Source organism: Dendrobates tinctorius, unplaced genomic scaffold (assembly GCF_039654945.1).
Source record: "Dendrobates tinctorius isolate UK_male_01 unplaced genomic scaffold, ASM3965494v1 ptg000004l, whole genome shotgun sequence".
Lineage (NCBI taxonomy): Eukaryota > Metazoa > Chordata > Amphibia > Anura > Dendrobatidae > Dendrobates > Dendrobates tinctorius.
In genome coordinates this window covers 13,347,407-13,375,372 of record NW_027361672.1, presented here as the reverse complement: position 1 = coordinate 13,375,372, position 27,966 = coordinate 13,347,407, and the positions used below count along the sequence as shown (strand labels likewise).

The following is a 27,966-nucleotide window of genomic DNA, read 5'->3' as shown; positions in this document are numbered from 1 at the left end:
CAGGACCCTAAAAGTTATTGTGCAATTTGTCCTGAGTACGCTGATACCCCACATGTGGGGGTAAACCACTATTTGGGCGCATGGCAGAGCTCGGAAGGGAAGCAGCGCCATTTGACGTTTTTGGCTGGAATTGAGATCGGACACCATGTCGCGTTTGGAAAACCCCTGATGTACCAAAACAGTGGAAACCCCCCACAAATGACACTATTTTGGAAACTAGACCCCCTAAGGAACTTATCTAGATGTGTGGTGAGCACTTTGACCCCCCCAGTGCTTCACAGAAGTTTACAACGCCCGGGCGTGAAAATAAAAAATTCGTATTTTTTCCACAAACATGATCTTTTAGTCACCATTTTTTTATTTTCCCAAGGGTACCAGGAGAAATTGGACCCCAAAAGTTGTTTTCCAATTTGTCCTGAGTACGCTGCTACCCCATATGTGGGAGAAAACTACTGTATGGGCACACGTCAGGGCTCGGAAGGGAAGTAGTGACGTTTTGGAATGCAGACTTTGATGGAATGGTCTGCGGGTGTCATGTTGCCTTTGGAGAGCCCCTAATGTACCTAAACAGTGGAAACCCCCCCACAAATGACACCATTTTGAAAACTAGACCCCCCAAGGAACTTATCTAGATGTGTGGTGAGCACTTTGACCCCCCCAGTGCTTCACAGAAGTTTACAACGCCCGGGCGTGAAAATAAAAAATTCGTATTTTTTCCACAAACATGATCTTTTAGTCACCATTTTTTTTATTTTCCCAAGGGTACCAGGAGAAATTGGACCCCAAAAGTTGTTGTCCAATTTGTCCTGAGTACGCTGACACCCCATATGTGGGAGAAAACTACTGTATGGACACACGTCGGGGCTCGGAAGGGAAGCAGTGACGTTTTGGAACGCAGACTTTGATGGAATGGTCTGCGGGTGTCATGTGCGTTTGGAGAGCCCCTGATGTACCTAAACTATTGAAACTCCCCACAAGTGACCCCATTTTGGACACTAGACCCCCCACGGAACTTATCTAGATGTGTGGTGAGCACTTTGAACCCCCAAGTGCTTCACAGAAGTTTATAACACTCGGACGTGAAAATAAAAAAATCATTTTTTTTCCACAAAAATGATATTTTTGCCCCCAATTTTTTATTTTCCTAAGGGTAACAGGAGAAATTGGACCCCAAAAATTGTTTTGCAATTTGTCCTGAGTAGGCTGATACCCTACATGAGGGGGTAAAACACTGTTTGGGTGCATAGCAGAGCTTGGAAGGGAAGGAGCACCATTTGACTTTTTCAACTCAGAATTGGCTGGAATTGAGATCAGACGCCATGTTGCATTTGGAGAGCCCCTGATGTGCCCAAACAGTGGAAACCCCCAATTCTAACTCCAACCCGAACCCCAACACGCCCCTAACCCTAGCCCTAACCCTAGCCCTAACCCTAGCCCTAACCCTAGCCCTAGCCCTAACCCTAACCCTAGCCCTAGCCCTAACCCTAGCCCTAACCTAACCCTACCCCAACACACCCCTAGCCCTAACCCTAGCCCTAACCCTAATGGAAAAATGGAAATAAATACATTTTTTTTATTTTATTATTTTTCCCTAACTAAAGGGGTGATAACGGGGGGGTTGATTTACTATTTATGGCGGTTTTTATATTTGGCAGCTGTCGCACGCTAAAAGACGCTTTTTATTGTAAAAATAGTTTTTGCATCACCACATATTGAGAGCTATAATTTTTCCGTATTTTGACCCACCGAGTCATGTGAGGTCTTATTTTTTGCGGGACGAGTTGACGTTTTTATTGGTACCATTTTCGGGCACGTGAAATTTTTTGATCGCTTTTTATTCCGATTTTTGGGACGCAGAATGAACAAAAACCAGCGTTTCATGAATTTCTTTTGGGGGGGTGCGTTTACACCGTTCCGCGTGCGGTAAAATTGATAAAGCGCTTTTATTCTTCGGGTCAGTACGGTTACAGCGATACCTCATTTAGGTCTTTTTTTATGTTTTTGTCGGTTTTATGCAATGAAAACTATTTTATATAAAAAATAATTATTTTTGCATCGCTTTATTCTGCGAGTTATAACTTTTTTATTTTTTCGCTGATGATGCTGTGTGGCGGCTTGTTTTTTGCGGGACAAGATGACGTTTTCAGCGGTACCAAGGATATTTATATGCGTCTTTTTGATCTCGCGTTATTGCACTTTTTGTTTGGCGGTATGATAATAAATCATTATTTTTTGCTTCGTTTTTTATTTTTATTTTTTAAGGGGTTCGCTAAAGGGGTTAACTAATGGGACAGTTTTATAGGGCAGGTCGTTACGGACGCGGCGATACCTAATATGTGTACATTTATTGTTTTTTTTTTTTATTATTTTCAAAAAATGAATTTATTGGGGAATATTTTTTTTTTTTTTTACTAATTTATTTGGCGATTTTTTTAAATTTATTTTTACACTTTTTTTTTAATTTTTTTTTACTTTATTACATAGTCCCAGGTGGGACATCACTGTCCTGTGACAGATCGCTGATCTGTCACATCACAGATCACTGTGACAGATCAGCAATCTGTCACAGGCAGTGCACAAGGCTTCCTCATGCCTGCGCTTTGCAGGCACTGAGGAAGCCAGCTTCCCCAGGCCCCCGAAGGCCCCCGTCGCCATCTTGGATTCGGGGGCCTGGAGGATAGGAGCCCCCCGCAGCAGCGCTGCACATTGCGCTGCCGTGGGGGGCTCAGGGAAGCACGGAGGGAGCCCCCTCCCTGCCGATGCTTCCCTTTAACTCCCTGGACACCGCGATCGCGTTTGATCGCGGTGTGCAAGGGGTTAATGTGTCGGGGGCGGTCCGTGACCGCCCCTGACACATTGTGCCGGGTGTCAGCTGTGATAATCAGCTGACACCCGGCCGCGATCAGCGGCGCTCACCACGTGGGCGCCGCTGATCGCGGTAGACGTACTATCCCGTCCCCGGTCATACGGGCCCGGGTACCGTGGACGGGATAGTACGTCTCATGTCAGGAAGGGGTTAAAGATTCCATAATAACATGGTCTGTACCACAGCACTGGCGTATAGCAAATGTGGTGCCAATATTCAAAAAGGGGACAAAAACTGAACTTGGAAATTATAGGCCATTAAGCTTAACCTCAACTGTGGGTAAAATCCTGGAAGGTTTTCTAAGAGATACTATACTGGAGTATCTGAAGAATAACTTCATGACTCAATATCAACATGGGGTGACGAGTGACCGTTCCTGTCAGACTAATCTGATAAGCTTCTATGAAGAGGTAAGTTCCGGACTGGACCAAGGAAACGCAGTGCACGTGGTGTATATGGACTTTTCAAAAGCTTTAGATATGGAGCCACACAAAAGGTTGATACATAAAATGAGAACAATGGGGATAGGGGAAAATATGTGTAAGTGGGTTAAGAGCTGGATCAGGAATAGGAAGCAATGGGTGGTTATTAATGGAGCATACTCGAACTGGGTCACGATTAGCAGTGGGGTACCACAGGGGTCAGTATTGGGCCCGCTTCTTTTTAACATATTTCTTAATGACCTTGTAGGGGGCATAGAGAGTAGAATTTCAATATTTGCAGAGGACATTAAACTCTGCAGGGCAATCAATACAGAGGAGGACAATTTTATATTACAAGAAGATTTATGTAAACTAGAAGCTTGGGCTTGATAAATGGCAAATGAGCTTTAATGGCGATAAATGTAAGGTCATACACTTGGGCAGAAGAAATAAGATGTATAATTATGTGTTTAATTGTAAAACATCGGGCAAAACTGTCATTGAAAAAGACCTGGGTGTATGGGTGGACGACAAACTCACATTTAGTGGCCTGTGTCAGGCAGCTGCTGCAAAGGCAAATAAAATAATGGGATGCATTAAAAGAGGCATAGATGCTCATGAGGAGAACATCATTTTACCTCTATACAAGTCACTAGTGCGACCACACTTAGAATACTGCGTACAGTTCTGGTCTCCGGTGTACAAGAAAGACATAGCTGAACTGGAGCGGGTACAGAGAAGAGAGACCATGGTTATTAGAGCACTGGGGGGTCTGCAATGCCAAGACAGGTTATTACACTTGGGGTTATTTAGTTTGGAATAACAAAGGCTTAGGGGTGATCTTATTACAATGTACAAATATATGCGGGGACAATACAAAGACCTTTCTAATGATCTTTTTACTCAGACCTGAGATGGGGACAAGGGGGCATCCTCCATGTCTGGAGGAAAGAAGGTTTAAGCATACTCACAGGTGCGGATTCTACAAGAGCAGTGAGACCATGGAACTCTCTGCCATATGATGTTGTAATGAGCGATTCCCTACTAAAATTTAAGAAGGGTCTGGATGCCTTTCTTGAAAAGTATAATGTTACAGGTTATGTGTTGCTCATTCAAAATGTTTACCATAACCAGGTTCCTCGTATCATGTTCTCATACACTTTATGCATTTAATAGCCATCTGTGTCTGTACTGTTACATAGTTAGGCTGATAACCGATTCATGGAGCATTACATGAACACTCGATTCTTACACTATGGCTGGTCCCAACAATGAGAGCAATTGTTACCACCCACCTTTCGTGTTTTCCCTATTTCCTCAGATTATAAGCTTGCGAGCAAGGCCCTCATTCCTCTTGGTATCGGTTTTCATTTATGTGTTTATTGTTATGCTGCAATGTCTATTGTCTAAAATGTAAAGTGCTGCAGAATATTTTGAAGCTAGAGAAAAAAAATTATTATTACTACTAGATTCCTTGATAGGGTGTTGATCCAGGGAACTAGTCTAATTGCCATATGTGGAGTCGGGAAGAAATTTTTTTTTCCCCAATGTGGAAGCTTAGCGTTTGCTGCATGTTTTTTTTTTTTTTTTTACCTTCCTCTGGATCAACATGGGTTGAACTAGATGGACTTAGTCTCCCTTCAACCATAACCCCTTAATGACCCCAGGTTTTTTTCGGTTTTGTCTTTTCGTTTTTCGATCCCCTTCTTTCCAGAGCCATAACTTTTATTTTTCCGTCAAAATGGCCGTACGAGGGCTTATTTTTTGCGGTACGAGTTGTACTTTTGAAAGACATCATTGGTTTTAGCATGTTGTGTACTTGAAAACGGGAAAAAAATTCCAAGTGCGGTGAAATTGCAAAAAAAAGTGCAATCCCACACTTGTTTTTTGGTTGACTTTTTTGCTAGGTTCACTAAATGCTAAAAGTGACCTGCCATTATGATTCTCCAGGTCATTACAAGTTCATAGACACCAAACATGTCTAGGTTCTTTCTCATATAAGTGGTGAAAAAAAATTCCAAAGTTTGCTAAAAGAAAAAAAAATTGCGCCACTTTCCGATACCCATAGCGTCTCCATTTTTTGTGATCTGGGGATGGGTGAGGGCTTATTTTTTGCGCACTGAGCTGCCGTTTTTAAGTGCAGATACTATCTTTTGATCGCCCGTCATTGCATTTTAATGCAATGTCGCGGAGACAAAAAAAAAAAACACATCTGGTGTTTTGATTTTTTTTTCCCGCTACACCGTTTAGCGATTGGGTTAATCCTTTTTTTATTGATAGGTCGGGCGATTCTGAAAGCAGCGATACCTAATGTGTATGTGTGATTTTTTCTTAGTTTTATTTTGAATGGGGTGAAAGGGGGGGTGATTTAAACTTATAATTTTTTTTATTTTTTTATTTTTTTACTTTTTGCATGCTTCAATAGCCATGGGAGGCGAGAAGGTGACACAAGTTGATCGGTTCTGCTACATATAGGCGATGAGTAGATCGCCTATATGTAGCAGAATTACAGCATTGCTATGAGCGCCAACCACCCATTAGCAATCTGGCATCAACAACCATAGAGGTCTATGTGCGTATTTCCGGCCCAGCGGCTGGAAGCGCTGGTTAAATGCCGCTTCTCCAGACCTGAACCCCATTTAAAACCTCTGGAATATAATCAAGACGAAGATGGATAGTCACAAGCCATCAAACAAAGAAGAACTGCTTACATTTTTTGTACCAGGAGAGGCATAAGGTCATCCAAAAGCAGTGTGAAAGACTGGTGGAAAGCATGCCAAGACGCATGAAAGCAGTGATTAAAAATCATGGTTATTCCACAAAATATCGATTTCTGAACTCGTCCTGAGATAAAACATTAGTATTGTTGTTTCTAAATGATTATGAGCTTGTTTTTTTAGCATTATTTGAGGTCTGCAAGCATTGCATATTTGTTATTTTAACCATTTCTCATATTCTGAAAATAAATACAAAATTTAGTGCTTTAAAATTCGGAGACATGTTGTCCGTAGTTTATAGAAAAAAGCAATTTACATTTTCCTCAGAAATATACCTATAAAGCGAAAAATCAGACAAACTGAAAATTTTGCAGTGATCTCTTATTTTTTGCGATTGATTTTTACATCAAATTACACAGCTGTGAATAGAAAAATATTCAGGATTGAGAGTCCTCAGTGGTTGATACCTTTTAATGGCTAATTGAAAAGATGGTAATACATTGCAAGCTTTCGAGACTACTCAGGTCTCTTCTTGAGGCTAGACTAATACAAAATCTGAAGAGTCACATATTTATGCACAATACAGCATAGAAAAAATGCAATGGACAAGACAAGTGATGTGAAGCAGAACTATCAATATGGGAGAGGGAGAAACATAAATATTGGACCAGTGCATAGATAAGGAGTCCGGATGTTTTATAGTCCTCTGATTGAGGTCTCCTAATGTGTTGTGATGCCCCCACCAGGTCTTGAAAGCAAATTCCTTAATTGATGTAAAAAGACAATTATTAATTAATTATTTGTACTAAATGTCCAACTGGGGGTCTGTATGTGGGGGAGACAGGGCAAAAGCTTAGAACAAGGATGAATGCTCATCGTCACACAATAAGAGAAAAAAGAATGGATCTACCTGTGTCAAAACATTTTTGTATGATGGACCACAACACCAGGGATATGAAATTACTGGTATTGAAAGGTAACTTCACATCTCAGAGAGAGAGAGAGAGACGTGTTTGGGAGTATAAATTTATGACGACCTTTGACACTCAGTGCTGGAATGAATGTGTCGCATGGATTTATGTCTTTTTACATCAATTAAGGAATTTGCTTTCAAGACCTGGTGGGGGCATCACAACACATTAGGAGACCCCAATCAGAGGAATATAAAACATCCGGACTCCTTATCTATGCACTGGTCCAATATTTATGTTTCTCCCTCTCCCATATTGATAGTTCTGCTTCACGTCACTTGTCTTATCCATTGCATTTTTTCTGTGTTGTATTGTGCATAAATATGTGACTCTTCAGATTTTGTATTAGTCTAGCCTGAAGAAGAGACCTGAGTGGTCTCAAATCTTGCAATGTGTTACCATCTTTTCAGTTAGCCATTAAAAGGCATCAACCACTGAGGACTCTCAATTCTGAATATTTTTCTATCTACTGGCTAACACGGTACAAAGATATACATCTTTCCTGTATCAACACAGCTGTGAATAAGCATTTTTACAAAATTTTGTACAGTAGAGTTCAAAATAACAGCAGTCCAATATGACTAACCAGGTTAATCACTGTTTTTAGTATAAATTATATTACCACATAGTATTTAACCCCTTTCTGACCTTGGACGGGATAGTACGTCCGAGGTCAGATCCCCCGCTTTGATGAAGGCTCCGGTGGTGAACCCGCATCGAAGCCGGGACATGTCGGCTGTTTTGAACAGCTGACATGTGCCTGCAATAGGCGCAGGTGGAATTGTGATCCACCCGCGCCTATTAAATTCTGCTATTAGATTCTCAACGCTGCAAAGTCTGCCCCCATCATGACATCACCGACCTCCCGATGCTATCGCATCGGGCCTCCATCTAGTGTGTGTGTATATATACACATACACACATGCAGCTACTGCTGCGCTGATAACGATATCCAATGCAAGTAATAATCATTTCCTCAGATACTCACAGAAGGAGAAAAGAGGGGTGAAGAACTGAGATTCTGGAAGATTTTCTTGAGTGGATTAGGAAACGTCCCAAGGTTGGTTTCAGCCTGTGTAACCTGATCATCCATCTGAGCAACGTTGCTTCCAACCCTTTTCACAAAGGCCTATTGGAAAATATAATAGTACAACATTCATATGACCTTAAAAGAGTTGTCCACCATCAAGAATCACAACAATTGTATAGATCATGAAAATAAAAAAGAAAAAGATTTGGAGTTTGACTTGGAGACTACTTGGTAAGCCAAACCCAGGTGTGGGTGAAAAATGCAGAAGTGGAGACGTGTTTCTATTATACTTTTCCTCTAATTGAAATTTATATTGACCCACAATGTTTTCACTTTTGACGGTAAGATCTTTTTACAAGAGAGGCACAGCGATGGGGGCCTCTTGTGCCCCCTCGTATGCCAATCTGTTTATGGGTGCCTGGGAGTGGTCTGTATTCCAGGAGGAGGGTGTTGTCGGTGTGGATCGAGTCCATAATTGGATTTGTTACATCGACGACATCCTCTTTATTTGGGAGGGCCCGGTTGATGAGTTGGAGTTGTTCATGGGAAGGTTAAATGTCAACAACCAAAACATTAGGTTGACTTATAAATATGGACGCAAGATCGATTTTCTTGATCTGTCAATTACAGCTCGTCCAGATGATGTCTTTCCACTACCGTCTATAGAAAACCTACATCCATAAATTCATTGCTGCACGCTTCATCGGCTCTTCCAAGGTCCACAATTTCAGGTATTCCGATTGGCCAATTCCTGCGAGTTAAGCGGATCTGTTCCGAGGAATCCCAATTTGAGGAACAAGCTAAGATTTTAAGAGAACGTTTTCAGGATCGGGGTTATGGCCGACCTGTGATTCAAAGAGGCTATAGGAGGCCCAAAGAAACACCAAGGGACCATCTTTTGCACAAAAATTCACCGGTGGTAACCCAAGAAGAGTCAGAACATCAGGTGAGATTCATCTCGAATTTTAATAACAAATGGGATGAGTTAAAACAGAGTGTGGAAAAGCACTGGAAGATTCTCTTTACGGATCCGGTTCTTAAAAAATGCTTGCCCTCCTCTCCATCATTTGTAGCTAAGAGGGCCCCAAACCTACGTGATATTTTGGTTCATAGTACTTATGACCCTAAAGGGAGGGAAAGATCACAAAGGAATCAAACATGTGGGCTTTTTTCCGTGTAGGATGTGCAAAGAGTGTGCTAATATGAGGAAGGGCTCCTTTTTTGTAATTTTGATAAATCTAGGCGATTTGACATTAGGGCTCATATTACCTGCTCTTCAAGAGGTGTGATTTATCACACCGAATGCCCTTGCGGAAAGTTTATATAGGCATGACTACACGTGAACTTAAGGTGAGGGTGCGGGAGTACTGTTTGGATATAGATAAAGCAAAAACAATCAAAGATGAGACTTCCTTGAAAACCTTGCCCAGACACTTTAAGAGGTATCATGATTGTAATTCTAATTTGCTAATTGTCAAGGGCATTGATTTGGTGGATTTGGGCTTTAGGGGAGGTGATTTACAAAACAAGCTTGCAAAGAAGGAATGTCAGTGGATATTTAGGCTTGGGACACTTGCACCTCAAGGCCTCAATGAAAGTTTTGGGTTTAATGCTTATCTGTAAATATAAAGTTTGAAGTAGGTAGGGGGGGTTCATTAATGTCTCTTTTAATCATTTTTTGTTTTTAACTCTTTATTTTCAGTCGTCTTTGCTCTAGAGTGCATATCCTGATTTTTGCACCAGAAGCTCCTAAAAGAAGATATCTGGACCCATTGTGGATGAAGACCAGGCCTTTAAGGGGATACAACAATTCTACCTTCATTGATGTTTGAGGGACAAGAGCAATTTAGTTGTTTATGAACTTGGTTTTGGACAATAATACATTATATTTGTTTCAAAGGCTTTTTATTAGCATTACAATCTTGTAATAATGTAGATTAGTGATCATGTAGGTTGATTTTGGATTCCAATTTTCCATTTTATGGATTGGAATTTGGGATATTCACATTGTAGCCATAGATAATATATTTTCTACATGTTTCAGTGGCAGGTGGTGATGCGAGTTTTTTTTTAATTAAATTGCATTTGGAGTGCCTTTGCATGAATTTAGGGAGGTGCTATGGGCATTTTAGTTATTTTTATATTGCTATATGAAAAAAATTGTGGCATGTGATAAAATTAAGATATAATCTAATAGTATTTGGTATAATCACTTTACATCACCTGCTACATAGTTATTATTATCATCATTATGAATCATCATTATGCTCCATGATGATAAATTTGCATGAAGGCACTTTAAAATGATATTCTTCTTCCCTTTTTTCTAATCATGGGTCCTTATATGTATATATGGCTATTTTTAAATGTTTCCATCTTTAGGGATTGGTTAGACAATTTGGCGGTGCGCATGCTGTGGTTTTGAGTTGTCTTGAGAAATATGCGGCGTGTCAATGCTGTTTTCGTGACTACTGGGACACTTTAGTACCTGGTTGTACATGGACCACATGACCGCTGGGTGTTTTTCCCATTGGCTGAGGAATCTCAGTAAATCCTGAGCTTTCGCCGATTTTGCCTGGTTTGGGTTGATATAAGAATCTAAAACGCGCAGACGCAATGGCTGATGAATCCCAGGAAATCCTGAGCATGCGCTGTTGGTGCACAGTCTAGGTGGGTTTAAGATTTTCAAGCGCGCAGGCGCAATGGCTAATTTAAGCAAATATATGAATAGGACCCAACCGGTATTGACCACGTGACCATTAGATACACTCTCATTGGCTGTGGCGAGCCATTTGGTTGGACATGGGTTGAGCTTAGGACCTTCACGCGCGCAGGCGCAGTGTTTATTTTTAGCAATCGTAGGTATGTGGGTTAACATGATTATTAAGCGCGCAGGCGCGATATGCACCTTAAGAGCGGTATAGGTTTATAACCAGGTTCGATGTGTTAATACTGACCAATCATGAGAATTGAATCTATACTTAAATGGGATAGCCCCCTTCTTAGACACGCCTCTTTGATGAAGCATAGCGAAATGCGCGTCGGGGCATGAGGGACGTTCCAGGAAGCACCACCAGTTCATGGTATGCCATTACATGTACTGTTGCACCTTTTATGTGTTTATTAGGCTTATGTTGGCCTTAATATGGGAATTCAACAGAGGGAACATTGGAGGGTGTAATGCCCCCATATAGCGGGACATGTCTGAGGACAGTCAGCTGATGAGTAAACTATGTTAACCTTCTTTGGTAGCGTTTTATGCATGAGATTCCTTTGTATTATGAAATATTGTATAGCATGGCGCTTCAATGGTTCTATTGTCTCTCATTATGGTCCAGCACCTTCTTTTTAATCTTTGTTGTGCAAAGTGTATTTTTCTATGAAGATAATTTTTTAATGTGCCATTGTGTGGGACCTTCTTTAGTATAAGGAATATAGGTTGACACAAAAGATATTTATGATTGTTTGGTGGCACATTTCCCAGTATAGGGATTTTTGCTTACTGTTGGGCAACTTTTGTGAAAATAATATTGGTAAGCCAAACCCAGGTGTGGGTGAAAAATGCAGAAGTGGAGACGTGTTTCTATTATACTTTTCCTCCAATTGTTCCAACCCTGGTTTTGGCTAACAAATATTGATGTAAAATACTGAACATGTGAGCGTGGCCTAACACAAATTATGGCTTTCACTTTTTATATTGGCAATTTGCATTAAGTCTAGATTGTTATGAAGAGAGAACAGAAGAAGTGCACACAATTGCAAAGTCATTCCTTGCCATGAAAATTAACAAAAAGAACAAAAATATATTTTCCATTGATTTTATGCTCTGTCACCAAATAACCCATTTAAAGGGAATCTGTCAGCAGGTTTTTGCTATGTAGTCTGAACACAAAAGGAGATAGAGGCTGAAACACAGAATTCAGGGATGTGTCACTTGTCAAAGTGTGTGCTGTTTACTAACTATGAATGAATTTGACTACACTACTCCGGAAATGCCCCCTCCCCCTGTGATAAGCACGTCACTGTCTATGGACCTTGTACATAGAGAGCCTGCTGTTGGTGGCTAGCTTTCCCAGCTTTGCTTCATTCTATTCATTCTAAATCTAAAAGCTCTGATTGTGTGAGAACTGCTGCACCCAGTAAACTATCGTATATTTCAGATTATAAGATGCACTATTTTTTGTCCAAGTTTGGGAGGAAAATGGGGGTGCGTCTTATAATCTGAAGTGAGCTTATCAGGGAGCGGCAGCAGGGTCACAGGAGGCAGGGTCGCTGCTTCAGGTCGGAGACAGCAGGAGCGGGGCGAAGCTGCAGTGCCTGGGATCTCAGAAAGTGTCGGCGCTGGTGAGCGGAGTCCATTTTTTCAATAATATCTCTGCGGCGGGCTTCAGGAAAATGGCCACAGGAAGCAGCGCATGCGCAGATTGAGAGCTCAGGAGCATCATCTCGCTTCTGCTGCCGCCAGCCTCCTAAAGCAGCAACCCTGCCTCCACTGCAGTAGTGCACCAGGTAAGCTACCATTAAAAGGGAATATACAACGCACCACCATTTTATTTAAGAGTGTCTTTTTTTCCTATTTTGCACTCCAAAATTTGGGATGCATCTTATGGTCCAGTGTATCTTACAATCCACAAACTACGGTAAGTGATATATTGTTGGATTCAAAGTCCCTTTGCCTACAGTATGCTGCTCTCAGATGACATACCAAAAACCTGCTGACAGAGTCCATTTAAATTATTTCAGTGGATCTGATTAGCTCAGGGGAAAGTATTAATGAGGAAAAGACATCTGATATCAATCTGTGATGCAAATTGAATTATAAGACCAGACTGGTTGCTTTAACCCCTTCCCACCGCCATAACTTTTTAATTTTTCAGTCCACATAGTCATGATTGTTTGTTTTCTGCGGGACGAATAGAACTTTTGGTGAATGCGATTAATTTTATTTTGTAATGCACGGTTTAAACCAGGAAAAAAAAATACAAATGGGTTGAAAATGCAAATGCCACATTATTTTCTTTTTACTTGCCATGTTCACTATACGGTAAAACTAACCTGCAATATACAGTATATACTAGAGTATAAGCTGAGGCCCCAAATTTTGCCACAAAAAAACTGGGAAGACTTATTGACGCGAGTATAAGCCTAGGGTGGGAAATGCAGCAGCTACTGGTAAATTTCAAAAATAAAACTAGATACCAATAAAATTAAAATTAAGACATCAGTAGGTTAAATGTTTTTGAATATTCATATTGAATCTCAGCTTATACATGAGTATATACGGTACTTCTGTTAAGTACAATTACGCAGATACCAAACATTTTATTTTTTATTTAAGTGGTGAAGAAAAAAAATATTACTTGTGTTACCATTTGCCTGGAACCATAGCATTTTCACATTTGACACCCCTGCAATTTTGTCAGATAATACTCAGTTTCTTCCTGAAAATTATTGCAAACACAAATTATTTGGTATTATCTTCTTCATTTAATTTGTCTTAAATGAAAAAACACAAAAAGAATTGTCCTAAAGCCAAATTGGATATAATTCCACACCAAACATAAAAAAAAGAGGGTGGACAAAAGTATTGGCACTGTTCGAAAAATCATGTGATGCTTCTCTAATTTGTGTAATTAACAGCACCTGTAACTTACCTGTGGCACCTAACAGGTGTTGGCAATAACTAAATCACACTTGCAGCCAGTTGACATGGATTAAAGTTGACTCAACCTCTGTCCTGTGTCCTTGTGTGTACCACATTGAGCATGGAGAAAAGAAAGAAGACCAAAGAACTGTCTGAGGACTTGAGAAACCAAATTGTGAGGAAGCATGAGCAATCTCAAGGCTACAAGTCCATCTCCAAAGACCTGAATGTTCCTGTGTCTACCGTGCGCAGTGTCATCAAGAAGTTTAAAGCCCATGGCACTGTGGCTAACCTCCCAAGATTTGGACGGAAAAGAAAAATTGACAAGAGATTTCAACGCAAGATTGTGCGGATGTTGGATAAAGAACCTCGACTAACATCCAAACAAGTTCAAGCTGCCCTGCAGTCCGAGGGTACAACAGTGTCAACCCGTACTATCCGTCGGCGTCTGAATGAAAAGGGACTGTATGGTAGGAGACCCAGGAAGACCCCACTTCCTACCCCGAGACACAAAAAAGCCAGGCTGGAGTTTGCCAAAACTTACCTGAAAAAGCCTAAAACGTTTTGGAAGAATATTCTCTGGTCAGATGAGACAAAAGTAGAGCTTTTTGGGTAAAGGCATCAACATAGGGTTTACAGGAGAAAAAAAGAGGCATTCAAAGAAAAGAACACGGTCCCTACAGTCAAACATGGCGGAGGTTCCCTGATGTTTTGGGGTTGCTTTGCTGCCTCTGGCACTGGACTGCTTGACCGTGCGCATGGCATTATGAAGTCTGAAGACTACCAACAAATTTTGCAGCATAATGTAGGGCCCAGTGTGAGAAAGCTGGGTCTCCCTCAGAGGTCATGGGTCTTTCAGCAGGACAATGACCCAAAACACACTTCAAAAAGCACTAGAAAATGGTTTGAGAGAAAGCACTGGAGACTTCTAAGGTGGCCAGCAATGAGTCCAGACCTGAATCCCATAGAAGACCTGTGGAGAGATCTAAAAATGGAAGTATGGAGAAGGCACCCTTCAAATATCAGGGACCTGGAGCAGTTTGCCAAAGAAGAATGGTCTAAAATTCCAGCAGAGCATTGTAAGAAACTCATTGATGGTTACCGGAAGCGGTTGGTCACAGTTATTTTGGCTAAAGGTTGTGCAACCAAGTATTAGGCTGAGGATGCCAATACTTTTGTCTGGCCCATTTTTGTAGTTTTGTGTGAAATAATCAATGTTTTGCTTTTTGCTTCATTCTCTTGTGTTTTTTCATTTAAGACAAATTAAATGAAGATAATACCAAAGAATTTGTGATTGCAATCATTTTCAGGAAGAAACTGAGTATTATCTGACAAAATTGCAGGGGTGTCAATACTTTTGGCCACAACTGTATGAGTAAGTCATGGTGATCTTGTGGGGAACAGCAGTTGTGCCCACGCAATCGCCGCCATGATCTCAGCTTACATGGTAGCCAAGAGCTGTGCCTGCACCACATCTGGCTGTTTAACCTCCCAAATGCTGCGATTGGTATCGATCACAGCAATTGGGCTAGGAGAGGGAGGGGGCTCCCTCTTGCTTCCGATCGGCATCCCCACAAAGTCATTGCAAGGTCCCGATCATTACCATCCCAATGTGAAGTCTTTTGAAGGCTTTTGTCAATGTAATACTGATAGGCATAAAGCATTGAAATGCTTGTGCATTGCAATGCATTATACCAGCAATTAGAGTAATTAACTCCTTTCTGTCATGTGACGCACTATCCCGTCCATGTGCCCTGGGACTTAATTCCCAGGGACGGGATAGTACGCCACAGCGATCAGCGGCGCCCACGTGGTGAGCGCCGCTGATCGCGGCCGGGTGTCAGCTGATTATCACAGCTGACACCCGGCACAATATGTCAGGGACGGTCACGGACCGCCCCCGACACGTTAACCCCTTGCACGCCGCGATCAAACACGATCGTGGTGTACCGAGGGTTAAAGGGAAGCATCGGCAGGGAGGGGGCTCCCTCCGTGCTTCCCTGAGCCCCCCACAGCAGCGCCATGTGCAGCGCTGCTGCCGGGGGCTCCATCCCTGCAGGTCCCCGAATCCAAGATGGCGATGGGGACCTTCGGGGGCCTGCAGAGAGCTGGTTTCCTCATGCCTGCAAAGCGCAGGCAAGGAGGAAGCCTTGTGCAGTGCCTGTGACAGATCGCTGATCTGTCACAGGACAGTGATGTCCCTCCTGGGACAATGTAATAAAGTTAAAAAAAAAAAAAAAATTCCCTAATAAATTCATTTTTTGGAAAAAAAAAAAAAAAAAAAAAAAAACACAATAAAAGTAGACATTTGGTATCGCCGCGTCCGTAACGACCCGCCCTATAAAACTGTCCCATTAGTTAATCCCTTTAGCGAACCCCTTAAAAAATAAAAAAACGAAGCAAAAAATGATTTATTACCATACTGCCGAACAAAAAGTGCAATAACGCGCAATCAAAAAGACGCATATAAATATGCATGGTACCGCTGAAAACGTCATCTTGTCCCGCAAAAAACGAGCCGCCATACAGCGTCAGTGAAAAAATAAAAAGTTACAGCTCGCAGAATAAAGCGATACAAAAATAATTATTTTTTATATAAAAAAATTGTTTTCATTGCATAAAAGCGCCAAAACATAAAAAAAACGACAAATGAGGTATCGCTGTAACCGTACTGACCCGAAGAAGAATAAAAGGGCTTTATCAATTTTACCGCACGCGGAACGGTGTAAACGCATCCCCCAAAACGCTGGTTTTTGTTCATTCTGCGTCCCAAAAATCGGAATAAAAAGCGATCAAAAGATGTCACGTGCCCGAAAATGATACCAATAAAAACGTCAAATTGTCCCGCAAAAAATAAGACCTCACATGATTCTGTGGGTCAAAATATGGAAAAATTATAGCTCTCAATATGTGGTGATGCAAAAACTATTTTCACAATAAAAAGAGTCTTTTAGCGTGTGACAGCTTCCAAACATAAAAACCGCCATAAATAGTAAATCAACCCCCCCGTTATCACCCCCTTAGTTAGGGAAAAATAATAAAATAAAAATGTATTTATTTCCATTTTCCCATTAGGGCTAGGGCTGAGATTAGGGTTAGGGGTGTGTTGGGGTTAGGGTTGGAGTTAGAATTGGGGGGTTTGCACTGTTTGGGCACATCAGGTGCTCTCCAAATGCAACATGGCGTCTGATCTCAATTCCAGCCAATTCTGCGTTGAAAAAGTCAAATGGTGCTCCTTCCCTTCCAAGCTCTGCCATGTGTTTTACCCCCACATATAGGGTATCAGCGTACTCCGGACAAATTGCAAAACAACTTTTGGGGTCCAATTTCTCCTGTTACCCTTAGGAAAATAAAAAATTGGGGGCAAAAACATTTTTGTGGAAAAAAATGTTTTTTTTTTATTTTCACGCCCGGGCGTTATAAACTTCTGTGAAGCACTTGGGGGTTCAAAGTGCTCACCACACATCTAGATAAGTTCCGTGGGGAGTCTAGTTTCCAAAAATGGGGTCACTTGTGGGGAGTTTCAATAGTTTAGGTACATCAGGGGCTCGCCAAACGCACGACACCCGCAGACCATTCCATCAAAGTCTGCATTCCAAAACGTCACTACTTCCCTTCCGAGCCCCGACGTGTGCCCATACAGTAGTTTTCTCCCACATTTGGGGTATCAGCGTACTCAGGACAAATTGGACAACAACTTTTGGGGTCCAACTTCTCCTGGTACCCTTGGGAAAATAAAAAAAATTGGTACTAAAAGATCATGTTTGTGGAAAAAAATACGATTTTTTTATTTTCACGCCCGGTCGTTATAAACTTCTGTGAAGCACTGGGGGGTTCAAAGTGCTCACCACACATCTAGATAAGTTCCTTAGAGGGTCTAGTTTCCAAAGTGGGGCCACTTGTGGGGGGTTTCCACTGTTTAGGTCCATCAGGGGCTTTCCAAACGCGACATGGTGTCCGATCTCAATTCCAGTCAAAAACGTCAAATGGCGCTGCTTCCCTTCTGAGCTCTGCCATGCGCCCAAATAGTGGTTTATTCCCCACATGTGGGGTATCGGCGTACTCAGGACAAATTGCACAATAACTTTTAGGGTCCTGTTACCCTTGGGAAAATAAAAATTGGGGGTGAAAAACAGGATTTTTGGGTTGCTTACCGTAAATCTGTTTCTCGGAGCCTTCACTGGGGGACACAGAGACCATGGGGTGTATGCTGCTGACACTATGCACAAAAAAAGGTTAGCTCCTCCTCCGCAGTGTACACCCCACCGACTGGCAGGAAATTCCTCAGTTAGTGAGAAAGCAGTAGGAGAAGTAACAGAATAGATTGAAAAACAGAACTGACAACTCAATTGTAAATAACTAACCACCATAAGAACAGGAGTTGTAGAACATGGGAGGGTGCTGTGTCCCCCAAAGGCGGCTCCAAGAAACAGATTTTACGGTAAGCAACCAAAAAAATCCTGTTTACTCTATCGCTTCATTGGGGGACACAGAGACCATGGGACGTCCCAAAGCAGTCTCTGGGGAGGGAGAACAAACTTCCATCAGGCCAGCGGACTCACCACCGCTGCCTGCAGGATCCTTCTACCTAGGCTGGCATCCGCCAAAGCGTAGGTGTGGACTCTGTAGAACTTCACAAATGTGTGAACCGATGACCAGGTTGCAGCTTTGCAAAGCTGCAGCGCGGAAGCTCTGTGGCGCACCGCCCAGGAGGCACCCACTGCCCGGGTAGAGTGAGCTCTAATTCCCAGAGGGGCCAATCGATGTTTGACCCGGTAGGCTTCCAAAATTGTCGATCTGATCCAGCGAGCAATAGTAGCTTTGGAGGCCGGCTGACCTTTTCGCGCCCCATCTGGAATGATGAAGAGAGAAAGTCTGTCTTACGCAAAGGAGTCATCCTAGCTAGGTAGATCTTCATCGCCCTAACGAAGTCCAGCTTGTTCAAAGAGCGCTCCCGAGGGGGAGTTGGACCCGGACAAAAGGACGGGAGAACAATATCCTCCTTCAGGTGGAAAGTGGACACCACTTTAGGAAGGAAAGAGGGCGGAGGCCGCAGAACTACCTTGTCCTGGTGGAGTACCAAGAAAGGAGAGCGGCAAGAGAGGGCTGCCAATTCCGACACGTGCCGGATGGAGGTGATGGCTACTAGGAAGGCTACTTTCCATGAAAGGAGAGATAGGGAAACTTCCCTGAGAGGTTCAAAGGGAAGACCTTGCAGAACCTCGAGAACCAGATTAAGATCCCAAAGATCTACGGGCACTCGGTACGGAGGAGCCATATGAGCCACTCCTTGACGGAAGGTCTTGACCTGAGGACGGGAGGCCAACGTCTTCTGAAATAAAATGGACAGCGCCGAAACTTGACCTTTTAAAGAACTGAGGGCAAGGCCTGCATCAAGCCAGGCCTGAAAAAAACGCCAGGACAGAAGGGAGAGAAAAACGCATGGGCGGAATGTCATTGGCCTCGCACCAAGTGAAATAGGCCTTCCAAGTACGGTAATAAATTTTTGAAGAGGATGGCTTTCTGGTCCGGATCATGGTATGAATAACTCGATCCGAAAAGCCTGATCGTTTCAAAACCTCGGTCTCAACAGCCACGCCGTTAAATTGAGCGGTCGAGAATTGGGGTGGCAAATCGGACCTTGAGACAGCAGATCTGCCCTGTCTGGAAGCTTCCAGGGGGCGTCCGCGAGAAGGATGACGATGTCCGCGAACCAAGACCTTCTAGGCCAAATCGGGGCGATGAGGATGACTGGAATTCCTTCCACCTTGATTTTCTTCAACAGCCTGGGAGGAAGAGGCAGGGGAGGGAACAGGAACTGCGACCAAGGAATGGCCAGCGCGTCGGCACCCACTGCGAGAGGATCTCGAGACCTGGATACAAACTGTGGGACTTTCCTGTTGAGACGAGAAGCTAGCAGATCTACGTCCGGGGTTACCCAACGACGGCAAAGCTGAAGAAATACCTGTAGGGACCACTCTCCCGCGGCGAGACCCTCGCGGCTGAGAAAATCGGCAGCCCAGTTGTCCACCGCGAATATTGTCGGGACTGAAACCTCTGCCCAATGAAGAATCTTAGACTCTTCTGCCAGAGCTAAGACGCTCCGTGTCCCCCCCTGGCGGTTGACATATGCCACCGCTGTGGCATTGTCTGTCTGAATCCGGATAGGCAGGCCCCTGAGAAGTCTCTCCCAGTGAACGAGAGACAGATAAATTGCTCGGATCTCGAGGACGTTGATCGGCAGGGCTGACTCCAGAGTCGTCCATCGACCCTGAACAGTATGGATTGCAGAACACTGCCCCCCAGCCGAGGAGGCTGGCACCCGTTGTCACGATCTGCCAGTGAATGGGAAGGAATGACCGTCCTAGGGAGATGAGAGGAGGCGTCAGCCACCAATTGAGGGACTGCTTGACCCGGTATGAAAGACGAAATGGGCGATCCATGGAAAGGACAGACCTGTTCCACCGAGACAGGATGGCATGTTGGAGAGGTCTGCAGTGAAATTGGGCAAAGGGAACCGCCTCTGTCGCCGCCGCCACCATCTTTCCCAGGACTTTCATGGTTGTCCGGAGAGATGGAAGTCGTATGATCTGTAGCGATCGTACATCCCGCTGCAGGGAGCCAATTTTCTCTTGAGGGAGAAAAACTCTCGATCGACGAGTGTCGAACAATAGACCCAGAAACACAAGATGTTGTGTCGGGACAAGACAGGACTTCTTTTTTTTGATGAGCCACCCGAAATTGGACAGGGTGTCTAGGACGATGGTAAGACTTTGGCTAGCTTGATGAAAGGATGGAGCTTTGATCAGAATGTCGTCGAGGTACGGAAAAAGAACGAGACCTCTGATTCTCAACAAGGCCATCAACGCCGCCATGATCTTTGTAAATACTCTGGGTGCGGTGGCGAGACCGAACGGCAGTGCAACGAACTGGTAATGTTCCTGGCGAAACGCAGGAATTTCTGATGCCTGGAGAATATGGGAACATGTAGATAGGCATCTTGAATGTCTATTGAACACATGAACTCCTGCATCTCCATGGAAGCGATTACTGACCGAAGAGACTCCATTCGGAAATGACGCAGTCGGACTCTCTTGTTGAGTAACTTGAGGTCCAAGATGGGGCGAACTGTCCCGCCTTTTTTCGGCACCACAAACAGGTTTGAATAAAACCCTGTGAAACGTTCTGATTCGGGAACGGGCACAATCACTCCGTAACGGAGGAGAGAGGCGATGGACGCAAAGAACCCCGGAACTAAGGCAGGATCTTTTGGAGGTCGGGACTCGGAGAAACGATCCCGAGGACGAGAAACTAACTCTATCTTGTATCCTGATGATACAACTTCCCTGACCCAAGCGTCTACGGAGGCAAGCCAGACGTTTCTGAAGAAAAGGAGTCGACCTCCCAATTGGGAAGGACCCCCGGGAGTTCGTGGATAGTCATGCTGATGTGGACCGTCCAGATCTGGACCTGGAGGATCTGCCCTGGGAGGAGTGAGATCGCCAGGAGGTGGTGGGTCTGAAAGACACCTTTTTCCTATCCTGGCGTGCCTGTGGTCTCTGTTGGTTAGAGAAGTTCTCTGCCGTATTGAAGCGGCAGAAAGACCGAAAGGGCCGAAACTGATTCTTAGCAGAGGTCTGCGAGGCTTGGACTGAGGGAGGAGGGAACTCGTGCCCCCAGTGGCATCCTTAATAATCTGGTCCAGCTGGGATCCGAAGAGACGCGCTTCCCTGAAAAGGCAGATTGGTAAGGGACGTTTTTGAAGACAAATCCGCCTGCCAAGCTTTGAGCCAAATTGTACGTCGGACTGCCACCACGTTGCTTGACGCCTGAAGTGCGCAGGACGCGGCATCCAAGGAGGCAGAGAGCAGATAATCCCCTGCATGGGAGATCTGGTTGGCTAGCTCGGCCAAATGCTCTGGTTGGGCCTTATCTAGGATGCCCTTGCGGAGATCCTCTGCCCAAGTTGCTATGGCCTTCGCTACCCAAGATGAAGAAAAGGCTGGGTTTAGCACCACTGCAGCCGCTTCAAATGCTGACTTTGCTAAAGATTCTATAATTCTATCATTAGAATCCTTTAGTGACGCCACACCTGAAATTGGGAGGACCGTGTTGTTAGAAAGTCTGGACACGGGTGCGTCTACCGAGGGGGAAGCAGACCAGTTGTCGGTGAGCTCTTTGGAAAACTGGTACAGCACGCCGAGGCGCTTCCCTCTTTGAAAGCGCCTGGTTGGATTTTCTCTTTCCCTGGTAAGAATCTTGCCAAACTCAGAGTGGGAGGCGAAGACCCTGTAAGGTGTTTCTGCCCGTCTGAACGAAACCTCCTGATCTGAGGATTTCGCAGGGGAGTCTGAGATTTCGAAGGTGTGGTTAATCGCAGCAATGAGGTTCTGTACTGTAACCTTCATGTCCGCGTCCTGGTCCGAATCCAGCTCTAAGAACCTTTCGGATGACACATCCGAAAACGCTTCACCTGACTCGGGTGAGGAGGCACGAGAGGGCGACTGCTGGGAAGGACTATGTGGGGATGTGAGGCCAGGAGAGGATTCCGGCCGGAGATCCTGCCTGGGTCATTTGCGACTTCTGCTGGCTGGCTCAGATGGAATGTCTTGCGACCTGCTGGACCCTGCAGAAGTGTCCAGGGGCAACTTATCAAGAACGGCCACTAGGGACTGAGACACTCTGGTGAGGTCTGCCATAGATTGTGAAAGATACGAAGCCCAGCTAGGGATGGGGCGTTCGATTTCACGTGGCACAATAGATGGCTCCTGAACGGGGTCATGCTGAATGGGATTGCTGCAGTCCAGGCAGAGGGGAGTAGGCTGACCTGAGGGAAGTTTGCGATTGCAAGAGGAGCATGCGAAGAACTGGACTAGAGTGCCCGTGGGGGCCAGCGGACGGCTACGCTCAGACTTAGAGTTAGACATAATGAAGGAGGAACAGAAGGACTCTGAAGAAAAACCGGAAGGTTGGGGGACAGAAAGGCAGAGGAGGGTGTCAGTCTGCAGTTGCAGAACTACTCACGGTCCGGTGTCCCCCAAAGCGATGTACCAGGCTCGTGAAAATTGCAGGGCCCCAGCAGGGGATAGCTGACATCCGTCTATCGTCTCCGGCTGACAGGCTGCAAAGATGGCGGCAGCCTGAGGTGGAGGAAAAAACGCGGTTCAGGAGGGACAAGAAGGGCGGAGTTAGCCGCCTGAACTAACGGAAACCACCCCCCCCACAGGCCAAGAGAGGCAGTGGGAGGGACTAGGAACAGGTGGGAGCGCAGCCGGCCTATGAGAGTGAGCAGGGGGGCGTGGCCGCGACAGGCGCGAAGGCCTAAAATGAAGCCGTGGACTAAATTTGAGACGACGGCCTGTTGTGAGTTCATTTTCCCCTTCACCATTGAGGTCTGATGAACGCCCTCTTCTGGTGAAGGAAAGTAGTGAGGCTGATTACCAAGCACCTGTGCAGGATGATGACGACTGGGTGACTGGAATTGCTGACTGGATATAAGGCAGCCGACGCCCTTCTGCCTTGCTGGTGATCTCTCTGAGGGATTCTAGGAGACAAGTCTGATTCCTGCTCCTCAAAAGCTAAGTTTTCTGCTCTACTTTTTGCATTTGTGTTTTTGCCTTGTTTTTCTGGATTTCTGCCACTCCCTGCTGGGGTGAGCTGAATTCCTTTTTGCTCTGTCTTCAGAAAATACCTGAGTACTGATATAGTCTGTTTGAAGCCTAGCGTCTTCAGGGCTTTTTTCCCCTATCAGTCTGTTGGCTCTTGTTTTGATAGGGTTTTGGGCGGATTGCAGACAGCAGCTTTTCTATCCTGTCCTATTTAGTTAGCTTGGACCCCATCATTTGCTCAGCCTATCTTTCTGTGTGAGTGTTTTTTCATCTTGCTTCACTGTCATTATATGTTGGGGGCTGCCTATTGCTTTGGGGTCTGCTCTGGGGCAGTTTAGATTTCCCTTTCTGTCTTTAGGCTGTGATCGAGGGGTCTAGGGCACCGTAGGAACCCCCACGGCTACTGGACTTAGCTAGTATTTCTGTTTTTGCCTCCTAGGGTGACTCATTTATAACAGCGGCCGCCTGTCAGCACCAGGCGGCGCGGATGTCCTGCAACGCTGCCGCGGCCACCCAGAAGGAAAACGCCGCCAGAACCGCGCTGTAAGATGAAGCCCCCAATGAATACAGGCGGGGTGGGACAAAACCCGCACCGCAGTCGGGGCCTAGATGAAATGCGGCGACCGTCAGAAGGCGCAGGACACGTATAAGAGCCTGCTGCGCTGAATTGGCGCCGCTCCAAGGTATCGTTGTGGTGATTTGCTCCGTGCGCCGCTCCTCTGCTCCAATAAAGGTACCTTCTTTATCCAACGCTGTCTGTTAATGTTTCCCGTGTCCGCGCCTCTTCCGACCGACAGGCTCTGGTGGGCGGCGTTTGGCAAGGACCATCCGTCGCTGGCACGCATCTGCGCTGAGCTTCTGGTCCGCACGGAGAGCTATGAGGATACGGGGTGGCAGTACACACCGTACTCAGTCTGTTTGTAGGAGTACAGTTGTGACTCTTCACACTGTATCCCTCCGGAAACCTGAAAAGGAACGACACATATCGAGGTAGATATGGGTCTAATGAAAGACCCGTGTCCACCTCCTACTGACACTAAGCTAAACTGAGGAATTTCCTGCCGGTCGGTGGGGTGTACACTGCGGAGGAGGAGCTAACCTTTTTTTGTGCATAGTGTCAGCCTCCTAGTGGCAGCAGCATACACCCCATGGTCTCTGTGTCCCCCAATGAAGGGATAGGGAAAGATCATTTTTGTGGAAAAAATATGATTTTTTAATTGTACCGCTGTACGTTATAAACTTCTGTGAAGCCCTTGTTGGTTTAAAGTTCTCACCACATATCTAGATAAGTTCCTTGGGGGGGGTCTAGTTTCCAAAATGGGGTCACTTGTGGGGGGTTTCCACTGTTTAGGTACATCAGGGGCTCTCCAAACGTGACATGGCGTCCGATCTGAATTCTAGCCAATTTTGCATTGAAAAAGTCAAACGGCGCTCCTTCCCTTCTGAGCCCTGCCATGCGCCGAAACAGTGGTTCCCCCCACATATCAGGTACCAGCATACTCAGGACAAACTGCACAATAACTTTTGCAGTCCAACTTCTCCTGTTACCCTTGGTAAAATAAAAAAAAAATTGAACCTGAAGTATTTTTTTTGTGAAAAAAAGTTAAATGTTCATTTTTTTTTTTTTAAATATTCAAAAAATTCCTGTGAAGCACCTGAAGGGTTAATAAACTTCTTGAATGTGGTTTTGAGCACCTTACGGGGTGCAGTTTTTAGAATGGTATCACTTTTGGGTATTTTCTATCATATAGACCCCTCAAAGTGGCTTCAAATGTGATGTGGTCCGTAAAAATAAAACGGTGTTGCAAAAATGAGAAATCGCTGGTCAACTTTTAACCCTTATAACGTCCTAAGAAAAAAAAATTTGGGTTCCAAAATTGTGCTGATGTAAAGTAAACATGTGGGAAATGTTAGTTATCAAGTTTTTTGTGTGCCGTATCTGTGATTTAAGGGCATAAAAATTTAAAGTTGGAAAATTGCAAAATTTTTAACATTTTCGCCAAATTTCCATATTTTCACAAATAAACGCAAGTTATATGAATTAAATTTTACCACTAGCATGAAGTACAATATGTCACGATAAAACAATGTCAGAATCACCAGGATCCATGGAAGCGTTTCAGAGTTATTACCTCATAAATGGACAGTGATCAGAATTGTAAAAATTGGCCCGGTCATGAACGTGCAAACCACCCTTGAGGGTTAAGGGGTTAAAGTCAAAGTCCCATAGGGGGATTAAGTAAAAGATTTGTAAAACTATATATTAAAAAAAATAAATAAAAAAAAAAATTATATTATATATATATATATATATTTTTTAGTATACCAATGAATGGATATAATTTAAGAAAAAGAAAAAAAAAAAAAAAAGAAGAAGTCCACATATTTGGAATCGTCGTGTCCGGAATGACACGACTTATAAAGAAAAAAAAAAGGCACACTAGTTAACACCCCTTCAGTGGATACTGTAAAATAAAAAAATATATAAAAAACTTGGCAAAAAAACTATGGTTTTTCATCTTTCAATTTTATGAAATATTGGGGCAAGTGCAATCCGATTTATTGGACTGCATGCGTCCGATTGCATCGCAAGTGGGAATGAGCCCTAACTCTTGATTCAGAGGGAACCCCCAGCGGAAGATTCCCTATAACGAGGCAGATTTTGACTGTCTGTCCTGTGATCCAGCAGTGTATCTTTTTAACCACTTCATGTCATCCACCATAAGTGTATGTCGAAAACGTGTATATGGAGTGGGCTCGCTGCATTAGGCAGGTGATGTGTGTTACAGCTAGAACCTGCCCCTAACCTGCATGCACATCATTATCTCAACCCATCGGAGAGCCCGCGATGGGATTGCTGCTCGACGATGGGTTGTCATTACGGGCGGGGGTCAGCTGACGACCCCCTGCTTGTCATTACAAAGGTCCTTTAAAAACCTGCCTGTGGCCAGGCTTCAAAAGAGACTGATTTCTGCTATATGCAGCAATATTGTTGCATAGCTGCATATAGCGCAGGAGATGGAACAATTGCATTTTCTAGTCCCATAAGGCTATGTGCACACGCTGCGGGTTGGTCTGCGGATTTTTTATCTGCGGAACCGCAGGTAAAATGACCTGCAGTTTTCCCTGCGGTTTATCACGTCTACAATGGAGGAGATGGTAAACCTCTGCAGAATCCGCAGAAAAGTCACATGTCATTTATTTCTGTGGATTCAAAACCGGAGCTTTTCCGCAGTTAAAAATCCGCAACATGTGCATAGAAAATTGTAAATCCCATAGGATAACATGCTACTGTACACAGTCTGCAGAACTGCTGCAGTCGCAGCAAAAACCGCAGCGTGTGCACATAGCCTAAGAGAGCTAACAGTTAAAAAAAAAACCTCTAAAAGTTTACATCACCTCAGTTTTGCCCCATTGCTAATAAAGATAAAAAAAAAAGGCACATGTGTTACTGCCGGTTTCAGAAAAGTTTGATCTATCAAACTAAAAATGTTACAGGTCTCAGAAAATGGCTACACAAACCTCCCCCCCACAACCCAAAGGTTTTGTTTTTTTTGCAAACATCTGAATTTTTTTTCACCACTAAAATAAAGAAACTGGACAGGTTTGTAATTGCCGTAATCGTATTGATGAGGAGAATCACATTGCGAAGCAATTTTTACCACAAAATGTACACAGTAAAAACAACCCCCCCCCCCCCCAAAGAAAGAAAAAAAAAAGTCAATTGTTTTTTTTTTTTTCTTTTCTTCACAGTTTCACCGCACTTGGAATTCTTCCCCCCATTTTCCAGTACACTATGTGGTAAATTCAATGGTGTTCATTCAAAAGTACAACTTGCCAATCAAAGCAGAAGCCCTCATATGTGGACAGAAAAAGATGGATTTTTGGTTCTTACCGTAAAATCTCTTTCTTGGAGCCTTCATTGGGGGACACAGAATACCATGGGTGTATGCTGCTGCTGCTAGGAGGCTGACACTATGCAAAACAAGAAAATTAGCTCCTCCCCGGCAGTATACACCCATCGACAGGCACCAAGCACCTCAGTTGGTGAAAAAGCAGGAGAAGCAACGAGAAAAACTCGAACCATATGTACCAACCCAACAAGGGACTCTAAGACCCAACACGGTACAACGTAAACAGGGAGGGTGCTGTGTCCCCCAATGAAGGCTCCAAGAAAGAGATTTTACGGTAAGAACCAAAAATCCATCTTTCTTTATCGCCTTTTTATTGGGGGACACAGAATACCATGGGACGTCCCAAAGCAGTCCCAAGGGTGGGAACAGCAAAAAGGAACGAAAGAAACCGAAAGGCTCAGGTCGGCCGGTGAGCCACCGCCGCCTGCAGAACCTTCCTACCAACCACAGCATCAGACGAAGCCTGGGTATGAACCCTGTAGAACCTCGTGAAGGTGTGCAAAAGATGACCAGGTTGCAGCCTTGCAAATTTGCATGGCCGAGGCCTGGTGACGAGCAGCCCACGAAGCCGCCACAGCCCGGGTGGAATGAGCTCTTACTCCCGGAGGGGGCCGCTTATCCTGAAGACGATACGCTTCCAGAATGGTAGAACGAATCCAGCGAGCGATCGTGGATTTGGAAGCCGGAAGGCCCTTCTGGCGACCTTCCGAGATGATCAGCAAGGAATCGGACAGACGAAAGGAAGAGGTCCTGGCAGGATAGACACGCAGGGCTCTAACTACGTCCAGTTTGTG

General features: G+C 44.3%; 1 protein-coding gene across 1 annotated transcript in view; it reads right to left on the bottom strand.

Moving 5' to 3' along the window:
* The window catches only part of BLOC1S4 (biogenesis of lysosomal organelles complex 1 subunit 4), a 61,901-nt gene that overhangs the window by 7,962 nt on the left and 25,973 nt on the right, over positions 1-27,966 (bottom strand). The window contains exon 4 of the mRNA XM_073566154.1: positions 7,965-8,105. Within this exon, the coding sequence (XP_073422255.1) occupies positions 7,965-8,105 (141 nt within the window). The remainder of the gene's footprint in view (positions 1-7,964; positions 8,106-27,966) is intronic.